Genomic DNA, 22,335 nt, shown 5'->3' on the forward strand with positions numbered 1-22,335 from the left:
TTATTTATTGAGTAATCTAGATTCAAGTAAATAAAATTTCTTAATAGTTGTGCAAACTCCACACAGTCGATCAAGGGTGGAATCAAACCCGGGGTCCCTGGTGCTACGAGGCAGTAGTGCTACCAGCTGAGCCACCAGAAAGGATGACCTATCACTATTGAGTAATCTAGATTCAAGTAGTGATAGATCATCCTTTCCGGTGGCTCAGTGGTTAGCACTGCTGCCTCACAGCGCCAGGGACCCGGGTTCAATTCCACGCTTGGTCGACTGTGTAGAGTTTGAACATTCTCCCCATGTCTGCATGGGTTTCTGCCGTATGCTGTGGTTTCCTCCCAAAGTCCAAAGATATACAGGTTAGGTGGATTGGCCATGCTAAATTGCCCATACTGTTCAGGGATGTGTGGGCTGGGTGCATCAGCCCATGGGAAATACAGGGATAGGGTAGGAGGATGGGTCTACGAGGGATGCTCTTCAGAGGGTTGGCGTGGACTTGTTGGGCTGAATGGCCTGTTTCCACACTGTAGGGATTCTAAGGAAGTTACATCTGGGGCAGGTGGATCTGGACAGGTTGATTAGAAAATACTATTTTCCTGTCTGATTTTTTCTCAAAGCTCTCACTGCCTGATAAAGGTGTTGACTCAATGCTTGTATATGGTTGCATGGGTATTCAAATCCCATTCATCACAGGTGAGCCTACAGAATGAACATTGGTATGCTAATGGAGCCTAATCCAATCCTCATCCAACACAACCACCGAAAATGCTTTCTACCAGTTTTTAAAATCGGGAAACAAAGAAATTTGACTGATTTGCCCTCCTGTGGGGGAATGATTTTGAAACATCTTCAACAATTGCTTTACCTGGGAATATGCAAGTTCTATACAGACCAAGAACTGAACTGCGGGATATCTGTTTAATGCAATCTGCTAACCACCGTCTTTACCTGATGAAAGAACTACTGCTCATTCACATGTTTTGATTGAATCCTATTTTTAAACAGTGCATTTCAGAACAAAACATCAGTCCACATGCAACTCATAACTGAAGAGGAAAACGTGAAGTCAAATGTAGGTGGTGATCTAAAAATAATTAATGGTCACAAAGAAACAGAGCAATGCAGGAATTCAATATATAAACAAAAACAGGAGTAACAGAATCCTTTCAAAATATCTTTGAAATTCAATGAAGAATTGACATCTAATATTTATTTTTGAGATCAGACACATTCCAGCATCTCAATTTCTGAGTCAGAAAGAAATTCATCAATTGCAAATTACATTTCAGACCCTTAGTCTTTACTTCTATCCGTCAATATCTAAAGAATTTTTTGGCTGCAATACTGAAAATTTCCAACAGATCTGGCATGCAAAATCCTTCTTAAGGGAGAATTACAGATGTTTGTCCTCCCCATGCAAACCTTAGTGGAAAGCTTACCAATTTCAGTTTTGCATGATCCAGCTCTAATTTAAGATCTGGGATCCCCAGGGGAAGCAATTTTGAATTCCATTACTGTTTAAAATGCCTTAATCAGATCACAGTTCAAATGGTGTAAATTCAAGAGAATACTAACCAAATTTATAAAGCCTGTCCTTTGTTACCCTGTAAGATCTGGTATCGTTTTGGGTGATTTTTCTCTTGAGATGCAGTGTTCAAAGCTGAACAGGCAACAATGCACTACTAGGGACAGGCAATAAATGCTAGCCTAGCAAAGAACACCCACATTCCATAGCAAATAAAAAAAACTCTGTACTTCAGGTTGGATCTAGTACCCTTCAGAATTGAAGCACTGCTTCCTAATGTTGATATTCCAATTAGAGTTTCATCCTTTTGATTACTTTTAGTACCGGTGTACTCATTTATATTGACTTGTGCACAGACACCCAAAATCCTTTACTACTTTATTTCAAGTTGTGTATATCTGATGCAGCTCAGATCAACACACTCTTGCCCAATTCAACACCAGCCAATATAGCTTTTCCCATTTAGTCTGTCTACTGAGTCAGTAGTCAGTCGTCAGTCAGACCTAGAGTGTCTACTGAGCTAGTTTGCAACTTTGCATTCCCATCCTACAACTTACTGAATGTCATCTGAAATTCTGGACATACTAGTCTCTACTCTTTCTTAGAAGACACACACTGTACATACGTGTACACACAAAACACACAAAAACATTATGCTCGATGCACAGTGCTGGGTAACAAAACTAACTAATTTCATCCCACAATAAAGACATGATTAGAAACAGGAAACCCACTACTTACAGCTGTATCAGGCAATAAACATTACAATGATGGAGTTTAATGATTTAATATTAATGCTATGCAGATTGCTTTAAAAAAGCCATTTAAACATGCAAAGTACATAAAATTTTAATCTCCTCTTTCTGTACCCTTCAACATGCTAAATCAGATTATAACCAGAGCCGTTAACACTGTCAGTCTGAAATGTTATGGGAGTTAGGGATTTCAAAGTAATCTCCAACTCTTTTTACATATATATCTGTATTGAAGTGTGCATCAAATTACAAGAACAGAAGTGGAACGAATTTCAATTGCCAATTTGAGAACACTTTTAATGCACTAATCTTTATTAGGTGTTATATTAACCATGATGCTTCCAGTTTCAGCACCACAAAATGCAAAGTTATTAACTGTGAAGACAGTGAAACTGGACATTGTGAAAAAAAACATTTCAAACAGTCCATTTAAAACTGTTGCCTTTTGCAAGTGCCATAAGAAACATGGTTCCCACAACAAGCTCCATTTGAAATTCTATGGCCATGGATCAACCCAGGTTTCTTTACTAGTTAGTAGCAGCAACATATTGTACCAGAGACTCCAGAGTTGGCAGGGGACGGTGGGTTGGAATTCCAGTCAACCAAAGTGGTTCTCCAGAGCACGTTCTGACAACAAGTCACAGTCACAATTTTGTTAACTATATTTCCCTCTCCAAAGATTTTTCTAGTACCTGCTTAGCATTTCCAACATTCTGGTTTTAAATCACAGGTTCTTTCCTTAGCCACTCACTTGAATAAATAAAATTTCTCAGCTGGGTCACCACATAAATATTCCTCAGTAGTCAGTTAACTGAGTTCACAATAACAACCAGCATGGTGGCGTCTCACAGTGCCAGGGACCCAGGTTTGACTCCAACCTCGGGCAACTGTCTGTGTGGAGTTTGCACATTCTCTACATGTCTGCGTGGGTTTCCTCCGGGTGCTCCAGTTTCCTCCCACATTCCAAAGATGTGCAGGTTAGGTGGATTGTCTATGCTAAATTGCCCACAGTGTCTAGGGCAGGAAATGCAGGGACAGGGTAGTGGTTGGATCTGGGTGGGATGGTCTTCGGAGGATCGGTGTGGACACGATGGGCCTAATGGCCTGCTTCCACACTGTGGGAAGCTATGATTAAACAATACTTGAAGTGATAGTAACTGCAGTAGACCTACCTACCCATCCAAGATCTATATCATGAATTTACAGCACTACAGCAGGAAATCACCCAGGAATTTAGTTTATAGCTTTAATTGAAAATTTACCTCTTTTACAAGTTCATGGTATGAAGCATCATACTACTTAAAAAAAAAAATACGCAAGAAGTTAAATGCTGTCAGCAAAAGTTAAAATAAACTGCAAACTGGAATAGTTAGTGAAAATTCCTTTCGAAAAAATAAAAGTAAGATCTGAGGACATCAGAGCAGGGTTATGCATCAATGAGCTCAGCAAGATGAGAAACTGAATTAACATGCAACAAGTTATTAACAGACATTAACTCATCGGCTTTACTGATAAACATTTTCACATTCCCACCTCCCGGTCAGCATCCCAAAGGGACCATTCTCTCCACAACAACACCTTGTTTCACTCCTCATTCACCCGTGGCACCTTGTCCCATTCCCATCCACAAATAAAATTTGAAATTATAACGAAGAACTGGGAATGCACATGGCTCCGTAAATGTTCTTTAGATGCTTAACTTGCAGTGTATTTCCAGAAAGCAGTTTTCTGCAGTTTGTTAACATAAATTCACCCAAAGAGAAATTGCTGGAATAAATTTTGTAAACAGGTAGAATGGAGGCAAAAAAGAAAATCCAATATCATTTGAATTGGCTAGCCTTGAAAAAAGATAAAAGGGGAAGGAAATAGATCCATTTAAAAGGGAAAAGACAGACTTGAAACGAGAACAATTCTGCAAGTAATGGATCCTTTTCTCTCTCCTAATGACAGCTAAAGAACATACTACTGAAAAATCTTTAATTGAATTTAGATCTGTTCATACTACACAGTTATGGCGCCAAATTCAAGGGGACACAGGTACACACCTTAACTGGATGTCTGAAAACCTGATATTGTTCTCTTAGCCATACAAAACAAGGCAAATGTAGGGAAACAAAGAATAATTGCACATTCTTTGAAACATAACATGGTTGTATGAATAATTACATAAATCACATCCCTGAAACAAATTGGTGCTGGGTCCACCGCATTTCGTCATTTATATAAATGATTTGGATGTGAACATAGGTGGTATGGTTAATAAGTTTGCAGATGCCACCAAAATTGGTGGTGTAGCAGACAAGTGAGGAAGGTTACTTCAGAGTACAATGGGATCTTCAATAGATGGACCAATGGGCCGAGGGGTAGCAGATGGAGTTTAATTTAGATAAATGTGAGCTGTTGCATTTTGGAAAGGCAAATCAGGGCAGGATTATACATTTAAATGATAGGGTCCTGAAGAGTGTTGCTGAACAAAGGGACCTTGAACTGCAGGTTCATGGATTCCTTGAAAGCGGAGTCATAGGTAGATAGGATAGTGAATAGGGCATTTAGTATGCTTGCCTTTATTGATCAATGCATTGATTATAGGAGTTGGGAGGTCATGTTGTGGCTCTACAGGACATTGGTTAGGCCACTTTTAGAATACTGCGTGCAGTTTTGGTCTCCCTGCTATAGGAAGGATGCTGTGAAACTAGAAAGGGTTCAGAAAAGATTAACAAAAATGTTGCCAGGTTTGGAGGGTTTGAGCTATAGGGAGAAGCAGAATAGGCTGACACTACTTTCCTTGGAGCATCAGAGGCTGAGGCGTGACCTTATAGAGATTTATAAAACCATGAGGGGCATGCATAGGGTAAACAGACATGGTCTTTTCCCCAAGGTGGGTGCACGTTTAAGATGAGAGGGGAAAGATTTAGAAGGGACCTAAGGGGCAACTTTTTCAAGCAGAGGGTGGTGCATGTATGGAACGAGCTGCCAGAAGAAGTGGAGGAGGTTGACACAATTACAACATTTAAAAAGGCATTTGAATGGGTATATGAATAGCAAGGGTTTAGAGGGACATGTGCCAAATGGGACTAGATTTATTTAGGATATCTGGTCGGCATGCACGACTTGGACCAAACAGTCTGTTTCTGTGCTGTTTATCTCTATGGCTCTAAACAGTTATGAAACACTGAACAGTACTTCTGACACTCTGGCTGAGCATCTTGAATACAGGGACTAAACAAGAAGTACTCACCACTCCAAACAATATCTCATGGGTTAATGTAGATGTCCAGGAAGGACTGCCAATCTTAGAAACAAAATATGGAACAACCTCAAGCAAGTTCAGACATCTGAAACTAAAACACTATCACTGGTCTGATCTCATTTGATAGAACAGGTAATTTAAAATCTGGGAGAATCCAAAGTCTGGCATAGTCTCAGTCCCCATCTTATCAGATTTTAGATATTAGATCTGTATTTCAACAGTAAAATGTTGTTCTTTACTTTGCTTTCCTTTTAAGAAAAAGCTTTAAGAAAGTATATTCCAGAATACTCACCACCTTCTTTGTGGCAAACATGTATTTGTCTTGTAACTGAAAGTCATCAACTCCTTCCAACAGGATCTCACGTTTTTCATCAGTCTGAAAGAAGTCTATGCTTTTAATGACACTGGAGGAACCCATTGGCTCATGTCGTTCAACATAAACTGTAGTAGGCAAGTCATATGGTTCCACACCCCTGGAAAATTAAAGACCAAGTATATCTGCAGTTTCCAAATACTGAGTTAGTTCAGATGCAGAATTTGGCCTAGTAACTGACAAATGCAGTTCCATTATGAAAGACAGTCTTACAAATGAAATGTTCGCATAACCATGTTCCGAAACTCGTAAGATTAACCCACAGTAAGTCACCACAAACTACTTGCACCTTCCTCTCATCTAGCCTCTTAGCCTCAGTGAAGACATGGTGGGGACAGAGACAGAGACAGAGATATTCAATGCCATCACTTGGATAGCCCTTAAAAAGGTAGGGTATACAAAGTAGACAAAATGTTCAAAGGTCTTATCATTAATACATCTTGTCCCAGTTGCAACTTGTTCTCTGCCAAGAACAGCTAGCAAGTTTAGAAGATTCCAAGGTGCAAAGTTCTCCAGGGAAGCTATGAATTAATGACAAACTTGGCAAGAGATTACAAAGAGCCATGCCAGGCGAACCTACTCCAAAGCAAATTTTCATTAGACGTAGCAATACCATCTGGTTCACTAGATGGTCTTTTAGGGAGGGGAATCAGCTATCTTTACCGGCCCTGGCCTACATGCAATCCACAACAACATAGCTGACTTTGAACTGCCTTTTGGGCAATTGGGGATGGGCAATAAATGCAGGTCTACCTGGTGATGCCCACATTCCACGAACAAATAAAAAGGATATATCTGTACTAACTGTAGCCTTGCAACAACGTGATTGAGCCTGCAAAATCTTTGCGTTACGTGCTTCAAAAGAAATGTCAATAACATGCAGTTTGAAGCATCATACAAAAATAAATTACATAAATATGCATACCAGTAGAAAGATTTGACATGCTCTTGAATCAAAATCCAAGTTCGTCCAAAGTCATCCGATTTCCAAAGCTACAAGATAAAAGCATACTTCACATTAGACATGCAACACTCAAGAAAACCATCGAAGATCCTTAACAGGTACCCTCAATAAAAATAATGAATTGCACCATTTCAACTGTGGTGCACACATCCAAAAGATTCAAATTTCAACTTGCCCTTTTGACAGAAACAAAGCTTAGGAGACAGCGAAAAACAGTGGACAACTAAACCACTCCATTCCTACCAATAGCAATTTTAAATTTGTAGGCATCAACACATGCCCCAAGCCAAGACAGCCATTTCAAAATGTTGACTGGGCTCCAATTGACTCAAAAGGCACTGTCATTTAATCCAAGGGCTGAACCAGGAGCAATGGTGACTTTGCAACCAAGAACATCTAGATCCCAGAAAAGGATTCAAAGTAACTTTTCAACTTTATTAAGGAAGGGTCACCGGACTCAAAATGTTGCCTATTTTTTCCTTCACAGATGCTGCCAGACCTGCTGACCTATTCCAACAACTTGGTTTTTCTTCCCGATTTAAAGCACCTGCAGTTCTTTCGGTTTTTACAACTTTATTTTTTAGTTTTACAGTTTCAGTGGCTTAACAGGTGGAGGACTCACGGTTCTCCGAGTCCACAACAGAACAGTGTATCTCAGCTACTGCAGGCTTGCTTCACCTCTCCCCAGTGACTTGTACCTGCTGGGTAACCAATGGCAGACTCATTGTGTCAAATATGAATATATATTCCTCACTTCAGGAAGGCTACATGGGGGAAAAAAAAAGATTCCTTTTGTTTCTCGAAAAGTATTCAATTTTGCTTTTGAGGAGTTCAATTGCTACAGTTAAATGTACATTATATGCTTTTGTTTGCTTCTGAAAGCATTTGGATTAAATTCTAGATAATATCCATCTATTGTAAAATCACAGGATTTTACAGTACAGAAGGAGGCCATTTGACCCAGCATGTCTGTACCAGCTCTTGTACAGATACCCAACTAGTCCCTTCCTCCAGCCCTATCTCCATAGCCCTCTAAATTCATCACTTTCAAATACATATCCATATTCTTTCCACTTCAATAGTACTCCTTTGCTTCCTGGAATTCTACTTGATCAGGCTAGCATAACTGCAATCACCAACCGCCATAGGATGTAGATTTTGGCCAAAAATAACAATACCTGTTTGTTTGGATGAGAACTGTCATATCCCAGCACAAGATTCAAATCCCGACTATGCATAAGAAGATCAGTAGGACTGAATGGAATTTGGAAGCCTTGAATATCATTACAAAAGTTGAAAGTGATCCACAAGTAGTGATTTTTGATATCTGCAAACATGTACTGAGGAAACAGAAAGAAAGCTCACGTCGATGTGTATTTTTAGCTTAAACTTACTTTCATAAAATAATCACCACAAAGCAAAAATACGTTAACTGCATCAATAAGCTATTATAATGTACCGCTACAATTATTGCTAAAATGTATTTTTTATCCGCAAAAATGTCATTTCCACAAAATTGAAGTGAGCAGTCCATTAGCCATAACACTTCAGGATCAAACTTTATAATGCAACATGTTACTTTCAACATTTAAAATTGTTTCTTTGGCACAACTAGAAAAATTACATTTACATTAAAAGCCACCAGAAATACAAGAGCTCCTAAATAATTTTTAGATAAGCTATTCTACTAGTTTTTAATTGTTTCAAGTATAGAGGTTTATAAAATCATGAGGGGTATCCATATACCATATAGGTGAGTTTTCCCTAGGATGGGGAATTTCAAGACTAGGAGACTTTTTTTTAAAAGGCGAGAGGACAGAGATTTTAAAAAGACATGAGGGGCTTTATATCTTTATACACAGAGGGTGGTTCCGTGTGGAATGAACTCCGAGGAAGTGGCGGATGCAGGCACAATTACAATGTTTAAAAGATATTTGGGTAAGTACATGAAGAGAACATTTTGGAGGGATATGGACCAAGAGGAGGCAGGTGGGACTAGTTTAGTTTGGGATTATGTTCAGCATGGACTGGTTGAGCAGAAGCATCTGTTTCTGTGCTGTATGACTCTGACTCTAAGCATTAGACTGAAATCAATGTTAGACATCAACTAAAAAACACACTGGAGTAGAATAAGTGAAAATAAATTATTAATTAGGCTGGAAGATGCCTTACCAACAATAACATTTTACTGGCATTTTTGAGAGTAGACTCTGTTGAGAAGTGCTCAAGCAGAAATACCTCTATAATTACCTGTTCAGGCAGATTATTTTTATATTGTTCATATACTATTGACTACCGGGTCTATTTAAAGGCCAACAGATTGGACATCTGCATATGGTAACCTCTTTAACAGGAACTCCTAGGTGCAGATATCTTAAGTTTTGAAACAACAAGGTATTCTTCACGTTGAATAGAAAATTACGTATATGCAGTCAAACCAACATCAATCTGATATCTGAATTCAATAGTTCCATTTGAAATTTCAGTTACTAGTTTCTACCAGTTAGTATTATAGATACTATTGTACACTCAAGAATATGTTGAATATAAATATAGCAACCTTTACCACTGATAGAACACTTTCAAGCTAGTTTGAATACCTAGAAATGTCATAATCACATTTTCATTGTACACAACATAGAATGCAAGCAAATTTTCTTGTCACTTTGTAATTTAGTCATTTCAATGAATTATGTATTGAACTCTCTTAAAAGATAAAATAAAAATGTTGAAATAAATTCATGGCTTCTTTCAACATAACAAAGACCCCGTCCCACCCTGGTTATATACTCTTCAACCCTCTTCTGTCAGACTTTGAACACATGTACGAACAGATTCAAGAACAGCTTCTTCCCCGCTGTTATCAGACATTTGAACGGACCTCTCAAATGTTAATTTTGATCTTTCTCTCTGCACCTTCTCTGCAGCTGTAACACTGCATTCTGTACTGTTCTACTATTTTGATGCACTTTGTATGGTACGATCTGCCTGCACAGCGCACAAAACAACACTTTTCACTGTACCTAGGTACATGTAACAACAAATCAAACTCAAACTCACGTGACATTCCAGGAGCTACTTAAAATATTGATTAGCAGAATGAAATCAAAATACAAGACGCCCTTCTGGAGTCAACATATGATAAGAATGCACAAATAAGGTAGTGAGATACACACCATTTATGAAGGATTAGACATAAATCTACAAAAACTCAAATAAATTCATTGCAAAATTAAAATAAACTGGATTAAGGGCTAATATTTCAACATTTGAATCTTGGGTCATATTCTGTCATAGTTATACAGCACGGAAACAGATCCTTTGGTCCAACTCGTCCATGCTGACCATGTTCCCAAACTTATCTAGTCCCACCTGCCTGCATTTGGCCCACTTCTCTCCTAACCTTTCCTATTCATGTTCTTTTCCAAATGTCTTTTAAAATGTTGTAAGTGTACCTGCATCCACCACTTCCTCTAGCAGGTCATTCCACATATGAACCACACTCAGTGTAAAAAAGTTACCCCTCATGACCTGTTTAACTTTTTCTCCTTTCACCTTCAAATTTTGACACCGGAGTTTTGAACTCCCTACCTGAGGGAAAACACCTTTGGTATTCACCTTATCTATGCCCCTCTAATTTTATAAACTTCTATAAGGTCACCCTTCAACCTCCTAAATTCCTGTGAAATAAGTTCCAGCCTATCCAGCCTATTTTTATAGTTCAAACACTCCATTCTCAGCAATATCCTGGTTAAATGTTTTCTGAACCCTACCCAGCTTTTTTTTTGTTTTCTCTATTCATTCGTGTGATGAGGGCATCACTGACCAGGCAGCATTTATTGCCCATCCCTAATTGCCCACAGGGCAGTTTAGAGTCAGCCACATTGCTGTGGGTTTGGAGTCACATGTACACCAGACCAGGTAAGGATGGCAGTGTCCTTCCCTAAAGGACATTAGTGAACCAGATGGGTTTTTCCAACAATTGACAATGGATTCATGGTCATTGTCAGACTCTTAATTCCAGATATTTATTGAATTCAAAACCCACCATCTGCTGTGGTGGGATTCAAACCCAGGTCCCCAGAACATTATCTGGGTCTCTGGATTAACAGTCCAGTGAAAATACCACTAGCTTAATCCCCATCTTAATAATATCCTTCCTATAACAGGACGACTAGAATGGCCCACAGTATTCCAGAAGAGGCCTCACCAATTTTTTGTACAACCTCAACATGAGATCTCAACGCCTATACTCAAAAGGCCTGAGCAATGAAGGCAAGCATACTAAACGCCTTCTTAATCACCCTGCCTACCTGTGATGCAAATTTCGAAGAATCACATACCTGAATCCCTACATCTCTCTGCTCTATAACACTACCCAGGGCCCTCCATTAATTGTACAAGTCCTGTCCTTGTTTGTTTTACCAAAATGAAATATGTTGCATTTATCCAAAATAAACTCCCATCTGCTACTCATCAGCCTATTGATCCAATTGATCAAGATCTCTTTGTATCTTAGACAACCTTCTTCACCATCCACTATACCACCAATGTTTGTGTCATCCACAAACTTACTAAACCATGACTTTTATATAAATAATTTAGATGAGAATATAAGTGACAAACAAAAGTGGACCCAGCATTGATCCACTGGTCACAGGCTTCCAGTCCGAAAAACAATCCTCCACCACCACCTTCTGTCTCTAACCATAAAGCCAGTCGTATGTCACTTGTGCAAAATATTAAAATTTTAGGTCATAACTTGCAAACAAAGGTATTTTTCCCCACAGTTGTACAAAGTGTTTGTTGGAGTGTAATTTCAAGAAAATGTAATAACTACTGGCCAAACAAATGGCCATCTATTGCTTGTAATGCAATGTTACAGAGAAGTACTACGATAGCCACATTCTCTATTTAAATGTGTGTTTTCAGGGACAGCATTACTCTTCAAGTCCATCTTCTGAGGCTGAATTTACAACTAGCAGCCCCTGACAAAGTGAGTGCATTTTTTAAGATTAAAAAAAAAATATTGCCTCCCAGCTGGTGGCAATTACACAATCAAAGAAAGAGCACAGTACAGTGCACAACTGCACACATTCTTCATTCTCAGCAAAATGCCAAGGGAAAATTCCAACCTCAGAGAGATCTACAGGAAAGTACTTTGTTCTTCAAGATGAAAGAGTTTCAGATTTCCCTTTTCCATATTCTAAACAATGGTCCTAACTGCCTTATGTTCAATCCTCTTACATACAGGGCTGTGCCAATACGACAAACATAATTTAATACTAGACACTATAGCGTGGCTAAAAACATGGCAATCATTACCACACCTAATCAATGATTTGTATGCCTTTAACATTCCCTCTACTCATACACTAATGCCGTTCTTTATAAAACCTTCAATGACCGACTATTGTTCGGTATCAGCTTAGCCCAAATCGAGAATAAAAAAAATGGAAGGGAGAAAGAACAAATGTAAAAAGATCTGTCACTGAGCAGAAGCTAATTCTGATAATGCAGCAGCCCTTTAGTATTGGAATGAGTGACTAGAATCTGTGCTCAAGCCTCTATTGTGGTGCTCAAATCCACAACCTTCTAACCCAAAGACCAGAGTTAGGTAGCAGAAATGAAAGATACAAGGGAACATGTAGCAATTCGTAAAAATAGACAACAAAGAAAAAGAAAACAATGTCACATAGCTACTTAAGTTTACACTGGTTTATCTATGGACAATTTTTTTAAAAATTACCCACTGTTGGATCTGCAGTTCCAGATAATTCTAATTTGTCTATCCACATTCTTCAGTTTCTCACATCAAACTTTGATCACCTTTCCTTTCTGCAGAAGTTTCTCTTTTTATTCTAAATTGGTGCATCATTTTTTGCACTGTCCACTGTACAAAAAGCTGTGCTCCAATGTTTTCACGCAACAGATCAAGAGCAACAGAGTCTCCAATTCTATGCCTTCCTGACTGTCTAACCAGGATTCAGCGTATACCTATACTATGCCTCTTAATGCTACTATATCATGAACTTTGCCACAGGACTTTTTGCCAAACATTAGACAGAAACAGGTCATTCAGTCCAGTAGGACCATGTGAGTGTTTATACTTCACACGAGTTCCCTCACCTTTTTGCATCATGTGCCCCCTAACAAAATAAACTTGCTCTCTTTCTCAGTCATCTACTTATCTAGCTAGTCCATAAATGCTAGTACTTAAGTGCATCTATCTATTCACCTCACAGGGCATCGAGTTTCGTTTCTAACCACTGAATAAAAAAAAAGAGTTTCTCTTGAATTTCCTAAGAGATTTTAGTGACTGGCTAATAGTTACAGCAGATTTAACCTACCAAATCCCTTCATGATTTAAAAATAACTGCTATCAGGTCGCTCTGTGGCCTTTACTGAAGGAAACAGCCCATTAACCGCTGCATTCCAATATCTACTCTCAATTCTTCCCTCCCTTCTATATTATGGTTCCTTCCTCCAATTCCCCATTTTCCATTGCAGTCCTTCATTTTTGTTTTACAACTTGTCAATGTTCCATAACACTGCACATAGCAAATCCTGGTGAAATCAATTAGAATTAGCATACAGAAGAAGAGGAATAAACAGTAAGCAGTAGATGAACAATGAGAAGAACTGGTGGTGGCAGAGGGGTAGAGTTAGGCAGAACGCAAGGTTAAAAGCTCTGGCCCAATTTTCTACAAAGTAAGGGGGATGATTTGCAAAGGATTCTCAGTTTGTAGGAGAGGTGAAGAAGGGAAAAGGATGTTGAGAAGCAGTCATGCACTTCAGATAAATTTAGGATAACTGCAGTAAACAATTTAACTCTTACTACAGCTAAGCAATACACATTCCAGCATTTCATATGCCGCTTATCGCACTGATTCATAACACCAATAGGATTATCTTCTTGCAGCTAGCCCAAGTGTCTTACAAGGAAGTTTACATGTAGGATTCAAAACACATGAAATAACAGTCAAGAAGAAAAGACACTAATAGCTACAAACTTTCCATCAGACAGGGAGGCTGTGCTCAAGAATTGATGGAAATAAATGTTAACCCAGGTCTGGGAAATGCTTGCAGAGGAATGAAAGGAAGTCACAAGATGCAATAATAACACATCTTACAAATTCATAAGTGCTGTCACTGAACTACCAATGTAGTTCAAAATAATGGCTCAAAAACATTGGACAATATTACAAGAAATATTCCTTACCCGTTTATTATCTGCTGGACTATGGTAAAACTGAGCAATAACTGTTTGGCTTTTTGATTCATCTTCTAGCTTGAACTTCTCATTGATTTTCTTGAAGGTCTTTCCATAATTATATGAAACATACACCTGTGGCAAAGAGAAGTAGAATTACATAAAAAAGGTGACAGCATAGAGAAAGGTCACTAGGCAAACTGGTCTATGTTCCAAAGGGTTTCCTCTTAGCCCTCATCCTCCAACCCCTTCAGCAGAACCTTCCATTACCTTCTCCCTTACATGCTTACCCAGCTTCTTCTTCAGGCATCAACACTATTTGCAACAGCTATTTCCTGGAGGTAGCAAATTCCTTGTCATAGCTACAGGTCATCAACATAAAGGTCAACTCTTTGTTCTCTACAGAGACAACCTTACCTGATGAGAACTTTCAAAATGTTCTGTCTTGATATCAGCTTACCTTTATAGCTAGCTTTTTAATAGTTACTCTACTTTTATGCACTGACGTGTGACAACTAAAAGCCGTACTTGTGCAAGCTAAGAATGAACATTTACACATTTCAGTTAGGGTGTGAATATTTAGGGATACAAAATGTTGCATGTCACTCTGCTAACCCAATTTGCTAGGCAGTGAAGTAATGACAGGGAGACAGTGCACATCACTGTTTCTCTTCTGAACCTAATATACACATGTAGACCTAGGATTTTCCAGAGAATACAGTGTGCAGGCCACCATAACATCCCTCCCCCATCAAAAAATGCAATTAATTATCATCACTGAACTGACAAAGAACAATCACTGATACTCATTCACCACCAGCCCTACCCCCAACCCCCAGGGATTTTTTTTAAAAACGGTGAAACTATTAATGTTATACTTTGTTGTAGGAGATGTATCAGCATTTTTAAATCAGTATGTTCAATTCTACATTGCTGTTGAACAAACTCACTGGTTCTCTTTGGAGAAGGTTGAATAGAGATTTGATATAGGTTTAAGCATTCAATCTTGATTCACTATCTGCAATGATTGGCTTACCCTACGCAATAGTATCCTGATTGCTGGACACCTGGAGTCCCTCTGACTTGCTGCCACATTCAAAGCAGACTCTGGAATAGGAGCTATAAACAGAAAATACTGCAGAAACTCAGCAGGTGTGGCAGCATCTGTGGAGAGAGAAACAGAGTCAACATTTTGAGTACAACGTGACGTTCCTTCAGAACCAGACTCAAAACATTAACTGTTTCTCTCTCCACAGATGCTGCCAGACTGGAATTTCTCCAGCAATTGTTTTTAATTCCAATTTCGAGCACCCATTGTATTTTGCTTTTATTTACTGGGATAGGAACATGGGATTAGGAACAAGAGTAGGCCACTCAGCGACTCGAGCCCACTCGGTCACTCTATATGATCATAGGAAAGTGGGTTTGAGGTTAGCTGCTCGAGCAGCTATCTGGCACTGAACCCACAACATCCTTGAATAAATTCAATAACCAAGCCTCCATAGTTCTCTGCGAAAGAGAATTCCACAGACTAAGAGCCTTCAGAAAAAAAATATATCTTGTCCAGTGTCCCCTCGTTCTATTCTCTTCTACAAGGAGAAACATCCTCTTAAGAATCCACATCAAATCTCTTCAAGATCTTCTATGTTTTCAACAAAATTACCTCCCCATTCTTCTAAACTCCCATTAACAAAGGAACAACCCTTTTTCTTAAGCCAAGTTATTCATCCCAAGAATGGGAAAATTCACGCCAGCAAAAGGTGGACAACTGTGGTCTCCTTTCTTTGAGGGCCATTTTCCTTTGCCACAGACCACAGAAATATAAACAATTAGATATTCAAAATAATGAATTCCAAAAGCTATTGGGCTTGTAATTCACAACAGGATCATAATGTTGAGACAAGAGTGCAATTTTGCAGTAGTAACATTATCTGATCAAAGGGATATTCAGTTTCTTAACTTTAAGCAGTTCTCACACTTCCCATCCAGTGGCAATTCCTGAGCTGTTATGCTACTATATCTGGAAAGGTACAGTGTAAACAACACCCTATTCAAACTAACCAATTGGCCGCATCCTTTCTAGCAGAGAGACAAAAACAATTTAAACCACTCAAGTGAAAATAAAGGCAGCAATATTCCCATTTCGCTCAGAAGCGATCACACTAGGCAATTCTGTGCCAGTGAAGTCATAGCACAATCTAATGCTCTTCAGAATACCACACTGGAAAGCATATATCCTAACTTAGGTAGAAGAGATCAAAGTGGAAACCTTTTGAATAAGGGGTCTCCATTATGAACTATAGACATCCATGGTACAGTCGGTGAAAAGTGAAACCGGCTAGCATGCTGACCTGTTGTTGCTTCAGTTCACCAACATTATAAGCAATTCTTGGCTGACGGCCTGATTTTCTGACCCATCTCCTCCACCAAGTAATATTTTAATGGTAATTGACCAGCTAGCCCCACTAGCCATGCATGCATTCAGCATTTACATTATCCCACCAAGGCATGACACAGCCATCTCCTTTCCCCAGCAGCACCACACACACCACTTCCTCCCTCACCTCACCCCCGAGGACGTTTGCGATTTCTGTTCTGGCTTTCCTGTAGGAAAACAAAAAGAAACAAAGCACCCTTGAAAGCCCTCAAAAGGGAGATGCGGAGGCAAGCACCAAGCACCAAGCAGCAGCCAGCATCAAGACTCCCTAAAATCCCAGTGGAAGTTTCAACATTCATCAAGACGATTCATCAAGAGTACACTAAGCTTTCCACGCAAAAGCAACACATTGCAGATCCAGGAAATCTAAGTAAACGTTGGAAATACTCAGTAGGTTTGATAGCATCAAATAGTGTTAACATCTCAGGTCTATGACCTTTTAAAAGGTACAAGAATTAACAAATACAGTCAAGACAGATCCCACAAATTCATAAGTCCCAAACACACACAACTGTAGTAGTTTGGTTGCTTTGTCAGCTAAACTGCAGCATTAGTTAACATTAAACGTGCTTCTGCCTTTGTCTTCTAATTCTAACTGTGATTTCAGAGCTGTTGAAAGCCTTGTCCCTATTGCTAGGCAGAACCAAAGCTTAGCAACCCTTTGAAACTGTCCACTCATTGAACGCTGTGATTTCCACAGGCTGCTGGCCTACACAATACAAAATGGATGGGGAGAAAAAAAGATTCCACACTATGTACAGTGCCAGCCTTGTTTGATTATTCCCAATTCCCACCCATTTAAGCAATGTATTCCTATCTCAAATGTGTAAGGCCTATTCCTGCGGCCACACAAAACGTGGGTTACGTTAACTTCCCTCCTAATTGGAATTCCAATCAGTTCATCAATGACCCTACCATCCCTTCCAAAACCCTCAATTATCTTCTACATTAATCACTTACTAGCCTACTTTGACTCAAAAAAAAAATCACAAAATAAATTGTATTTAGGCAATGCCCTTTTAATGTTTTGAAACACTTCAGAGCCAGAAATGTGACTGCTCTGATGTAGGAAAGCTGCAGCCAATTTGTACACAGAGTGGTCCTACAAACAACAGCAGGTCTTAACTTAAAGAGTGGCATTGTTCAAGGGATAAACATTGAACACAACATCACATGAACAAAATAGTGTCACAGGAGCTTTTGTATTCACCCAAGGGGCAGGAAATTCAAATTTTAAGTTGAAACTAAGACTAAAAAAACCAAAGAAAAAACAAAGAAACTAAAAAAAGACAAACAAACAGGAAATGTCTGTCGTAATATCTACACATAACCTGGGGAAAGGAAGTCAAGGGGAAGGGCAAAGGAGAAAAATAAAACAGTGACGGAAAGTGAAGAAGTCAACTCTAATACCAAAATTGAAAGTAATACAGGAGTAATTCTTACATAAAGGAGCAGGAAAGCTGACATTTCGGGTCGAGACCCTTCTTCAGAAAGAAGGCCCGAAACATTAGCTTTCCTGCTGCTCTGATGATGCTTGGCCTGCTGTGTTCATCCAGCTCTACACCTTGTTATCTCAGATTCTCCAGCATCGGCAGTTCCTACTATCTCAGTAATTCTTACATAGTTTTTTTTTAAAGCATGTATAAAAGGATTTTCCGATTTTAGCTCATTTGATGCACAAGCTAGCTAATACTTGCTCAGCTGTATCATTGAAAAACAAAAAATCTCCACAGGCTACATAAGTGTAAAGATGTGTTCGTGTCTTTAAAATGAGCCCCTCAAGTTTTTCAAAAGACCCAACAGCTATCAAACTCTTTTACAGCAGAGACCCATCCATTTAACACCATCCAGTCTATGGCAAGAAAGAGACTCATCCACAGACTCATCCTGAACTCCAAAGAAAATTTTAAAAACATGTGAAGTACAAAATGGAATGAGTAAAACTAAACTAGTTTTGAAAGAAAAAGGAGCTGCCCGTGATAAAGGTCAGGAGTAAAGATGATCATGAGGTGAATATAGAATCTAGCTCAAATACTAAAACTGAGCATAGCTGTGGTAAAGCCACTTCATGCTGACATTAGTCATGATGAAAATATACAGTAATCTATGACAATTAACAGCACTTCTCTACCAAAATTTTGTTTGCACCTATGAATGTGCCACTTCCTGCATCAAAAACAAACACCAGGAACTAAATGAACTGAAAGCACCTCTACTTCACTACGTGTACTGCTTTATTGCAAAGTTTTGTTTTCAGATCAGATAACTTTCAAGATATGGGAATGTGGAAGTAATTTTTTTTTGCAGGGTATGATATTTAAAGATGAAACCTGTAGGAAAGTAACTTCTTTTGTGTAGTTTCACACATACATCAGTAGAATAGTCATACCACAAGTTGGCAATACTCTTTCCTCACCTCCAATTCATCATGAAACCGGCCCTTAGGTCGACACAAAGCATTGCACTTTTTTTTGAATAAAGGGATAGTGGTCTTAACAAAACCAAATACAGACGCAAAAGTAAATGAAGTGGTCAATGAGAAATGTACTAGTTTTCACTGCACGACTTGTAATTGATGTTTAAAAATATTTTCCAAAAACAAATTTATCTAAATTATGCCTTCATTCTGAACTACATGTTTTGGTATTAAAAATTGTTTTATAATAGATAAGGAAGGGCCTTGGATGATTTATCACATTAAAAGGAGCTACATAAATACAAAATTGTGAACTTTTTTTATATCTGCACATTGAATAGCTTGTTGGTTAATACAAAAAAAAATGGCTGTACTTCAAGAACATATCCTCCACTACACCACTTAATTCAGTGGTTAAAACACTTTGGATGATCTTCAAATCATACAAGTTGTTATATAAATGCAAAACCTTCTTTTCTATTTCTTCAGTAAGGCAGTGGAGGTTTAATACCTTACATCGGTGATAAACAATTTTAACACAAATTTAACAGGCATACAGTTTTAAAACGGAGACAAAGATCGCATGCACACACGAGATCAGGAATATTGACAAGGATTAATCTTTGCATAAGGTTTATAGAAATACCACTGGGAATTTTTAAGGTCCACTGTGACCTTATCCTGCTAAGCTACACTGCAAAAAAAAACAATTACTGTAACTTGGAAACTGAGCCTCAAGGAACTTACATGCAGCAATGGGATAACTTTGGTAATTTCAGCCTTCAACATCTCTGCAGATGTAAACAAAACATTTTACAGCCATACTGACAGGCAAGTGGGTTTATTTATTTATGCAAAGAAGTAATAATAAACATATGATTTCTCCAAATCTGCAGCAGTTAGGATTTCCTGCTATGTTTCAGCAATAGTTTGGATGCAAGATACAGACTAAAAGAACCCCCAGGTTTTGCCCTATTTAAAAAAAAGCATACTTTAACAATTTAATGCTTAAATAAATTAGATGTGACTTTATAAAAAACTTCATTCCTCGAATAACCAAAGATATGTCTGCATATAGACAATAACATCAGACTGAACAACATACTACTGGAAGCCATTTAATTCTGCAAGCAGATTTATTTAAAAATTATTTTCCTATACTGGTAACTTCTAATCAAAGACCCATATTGGATATTGAAAGTGTCAACCAGCTATTTAAATACTGTGGCTTCTGTTTTTTGTCTGGTCCATGAAAAGTTAATTATTCCGAACTATTGTAGTATAATTTGGTTTACTATATGGGAAAATTTTAAAATCTTGTCGGTCAGCAGGAAACAGCCAAGTTTGCATGAGATCTTATACCCCACCTGTTTTATTTTTCTCTCTTGATTAAAAGTAAATGGACACTAAAAATCAAACAAAGCATAAAAAAAAAAATCAATCAGTCATTCAACCCAATCCAGTCAGTGAATTTCCCTCTGGGCATGTTAGAATGAACCTATTCCCCAATATATTACTGTCATTAGTTTACAAAGACAAGCAGAAAATGGTACAGGAATGCGTGACCAAAATTTTACACTTTATCACTTTAATTATCAGCCTAAGCTTTATAATTGGAGAGAGAGAGACAGAGAGAGAGAGAGAGAAAGGAAATCTAATAATGGCATGAAGGGTCACACACAGCAAATAGGTTTATGAACTAAATTATTTTAAACCACAATTTGAAGAAACTATGATTCACCCTAGAGTTTTGAAAAATATGACACAAAACATTTAACTGATGAAGAACAAAAACAGTGTACAATAATCTTCATACATCCCCTTTGAAACTATTCTCTTCAATTTATTTACCAGAGTGCAAGATTGTTTATCAAGTTACAGATAGTCTTCCATTCTACCGCACTTCCAACAGCCAGCTGAAACCTTGCAAGAAACTTGCCTTAGCACCCAATATGATCACTTTAGTATTAAAGTAGGTAAACCTGGTCCACAGCCAGCTACTTCCAGTTAATGGGAACAACCAATCATCTCACTTGCAGTCAATAGAATACTGTCTCCTCTCTATGCTGCACTGGTGTGATCAACTTGCAATGCCACAGCAAATCCAATGTCATGTCACGTCATGCAGCCTTTATGAACAAGATGCAGTAAAAACTTCACCTCTGACATTCTGATGATTAGCCTTGAGAATTGCTTTTATAGCAATTTTCAGGTCAGTGTTTCTCCCACTTAAGCCTCCTAACAAAATTTGAAGAATTTACTGAAGGGCATTTTAAGGCTTTTCATTAGCAAAACAATGGGGTGTGACTATCATTACCTTATAGAAGGTACCAATGGAAATATTTTCCTAATTAACCTGCTCAGCGATGCTTGCACACACCCCAAGAGCAGATGGGAGTTGAGCTCAGGTCTCCTGGCTCCAATGCAGGGACACCACCATTGTGCCACCACAGCCCTAAAGGCAACAATGCACAAATGAAGTACTTGCTGTCTTCAGCTAGTCAGCCCTTGTAATATTAAAATTGGGATCTTATGATTCCCGATTTAGGCCTCAGCTGGGCAAAGCATGCACACAACTGAATGTGTAGCACTTTATCAATTAAAGATTTTGCAATTCCAGCCTCAATACTGACCTCACAGGCTTCAGACTTTAACAATAGCTCCCCATTTCACAGAGGCAAGAAGTATTACGTGTGGAATTGATGGTGGAAAACCAACTGCTGGAATGATGGAAGGTAACACTGTGGTCACATTATGGCAAGAAAACATAACAGTACAACTTCCCATCATTAAGTTTAACTTTTATCAAAATATAATTCTAGCAGAGCAGTCAGTATCCTGAACATTAATCTAAAATTTTTCTTACCCTAGGCTTCTGAGTCACAGTTTCAAAGCAGTCAACTTCCCCAGTTTCCATTTCTCCTGGTCTTAACCACCCACTTAATAGTGCATCCTGGGTCTTAATTATCTTGAATTTCTCTCAATTGTGCTTCCTACTATGGCACATTAATATTATTTTCACTATATAACCAGCACTGCACAGATGCATCTTTAAATGTGTAACATGTGAACAATCCCTTTTCTTCTGTTAATATTATTTCAACATTGTATGAATAGAATATTTAGGCGCCAAAGAACTTCTGTTCAGCATTCCACCCAAAAGTAGGGAATCTGTGCTAAGTAACTGTGAGCCAAGTTAGAAATTAGTATTTCGTGAATGCGCAGAAATTTAACAAAAGAAAACCAATTACAGCAGTGCCAGTTGAGCAAGAAGCTTCAGTGCAGAGTCAGGTGTGACTCTTCAGAGATTAGCTGGGATAAAAAAGGATGAATCTTTCACTTTGATGTTCGTAGTGAAGCTGTTCCAGTAGTTCTCATCTAGTGTAATAAAAGGTATTTCTTTTGTCA

General features: G+C 38.5%; 1 protein-coding gene across 3 annotated transcripts in view; it reads right to left on the reverse strand.

Moving 5' to 3' along the window:
- The window catches only part of sorl1 (sortilin-related receptor, L(DLR class) A repeats containing), a 161,074-nt gene that overhangs the window by 96,775 nt on the left and 41,964 nt on the right, over positions 1 to 22,335 (reverse strand). For 2 of the 3 annotated variants that reach the window (XM_048615468.1, XM_020526950.2), the window contains exons 4-7: positions 14,084 to 14,209; positions 8,040 to 8,201; positions 6,823 to 6,890; positions 5,817 to 5,997 (exon numbers count right to left, since the gene is read on the reverse strand). In XM_048615468.1, coding sequence (XP_048471425.1) covers positions 5,817 to 5,997; positions 6,823 to 6,890; positions 8,040 to 8,201; positions 14,084 to 14,209 — 537 coding nt within the window. Of the gene's footprint in view, positions 1 to 5,816; positions 5,998 to 6,822; positions 6,891 to 8,039; positions 8,202 to 14,083; positions 14,210 to 22,335 lie in introns of those variants that run through there. The other variant, XM_048615469.1, reaches the window with a different exon arrangement.

The sequence above is a fragment of the Rhincodon typus genome, chromosome 32 (genome assembly GCF_021869965.1).
Source record: "Rhincodon typus isolate 14 chromosome 32, sRhiTyp1.1, whole genome shotgun sequence".
NCBI lineage: Eukaryota > Metazoa > Chordata > Chondrichthyes > Orectolobiformes > Rhincodontidae > Rhincodon > Rhincodon typus.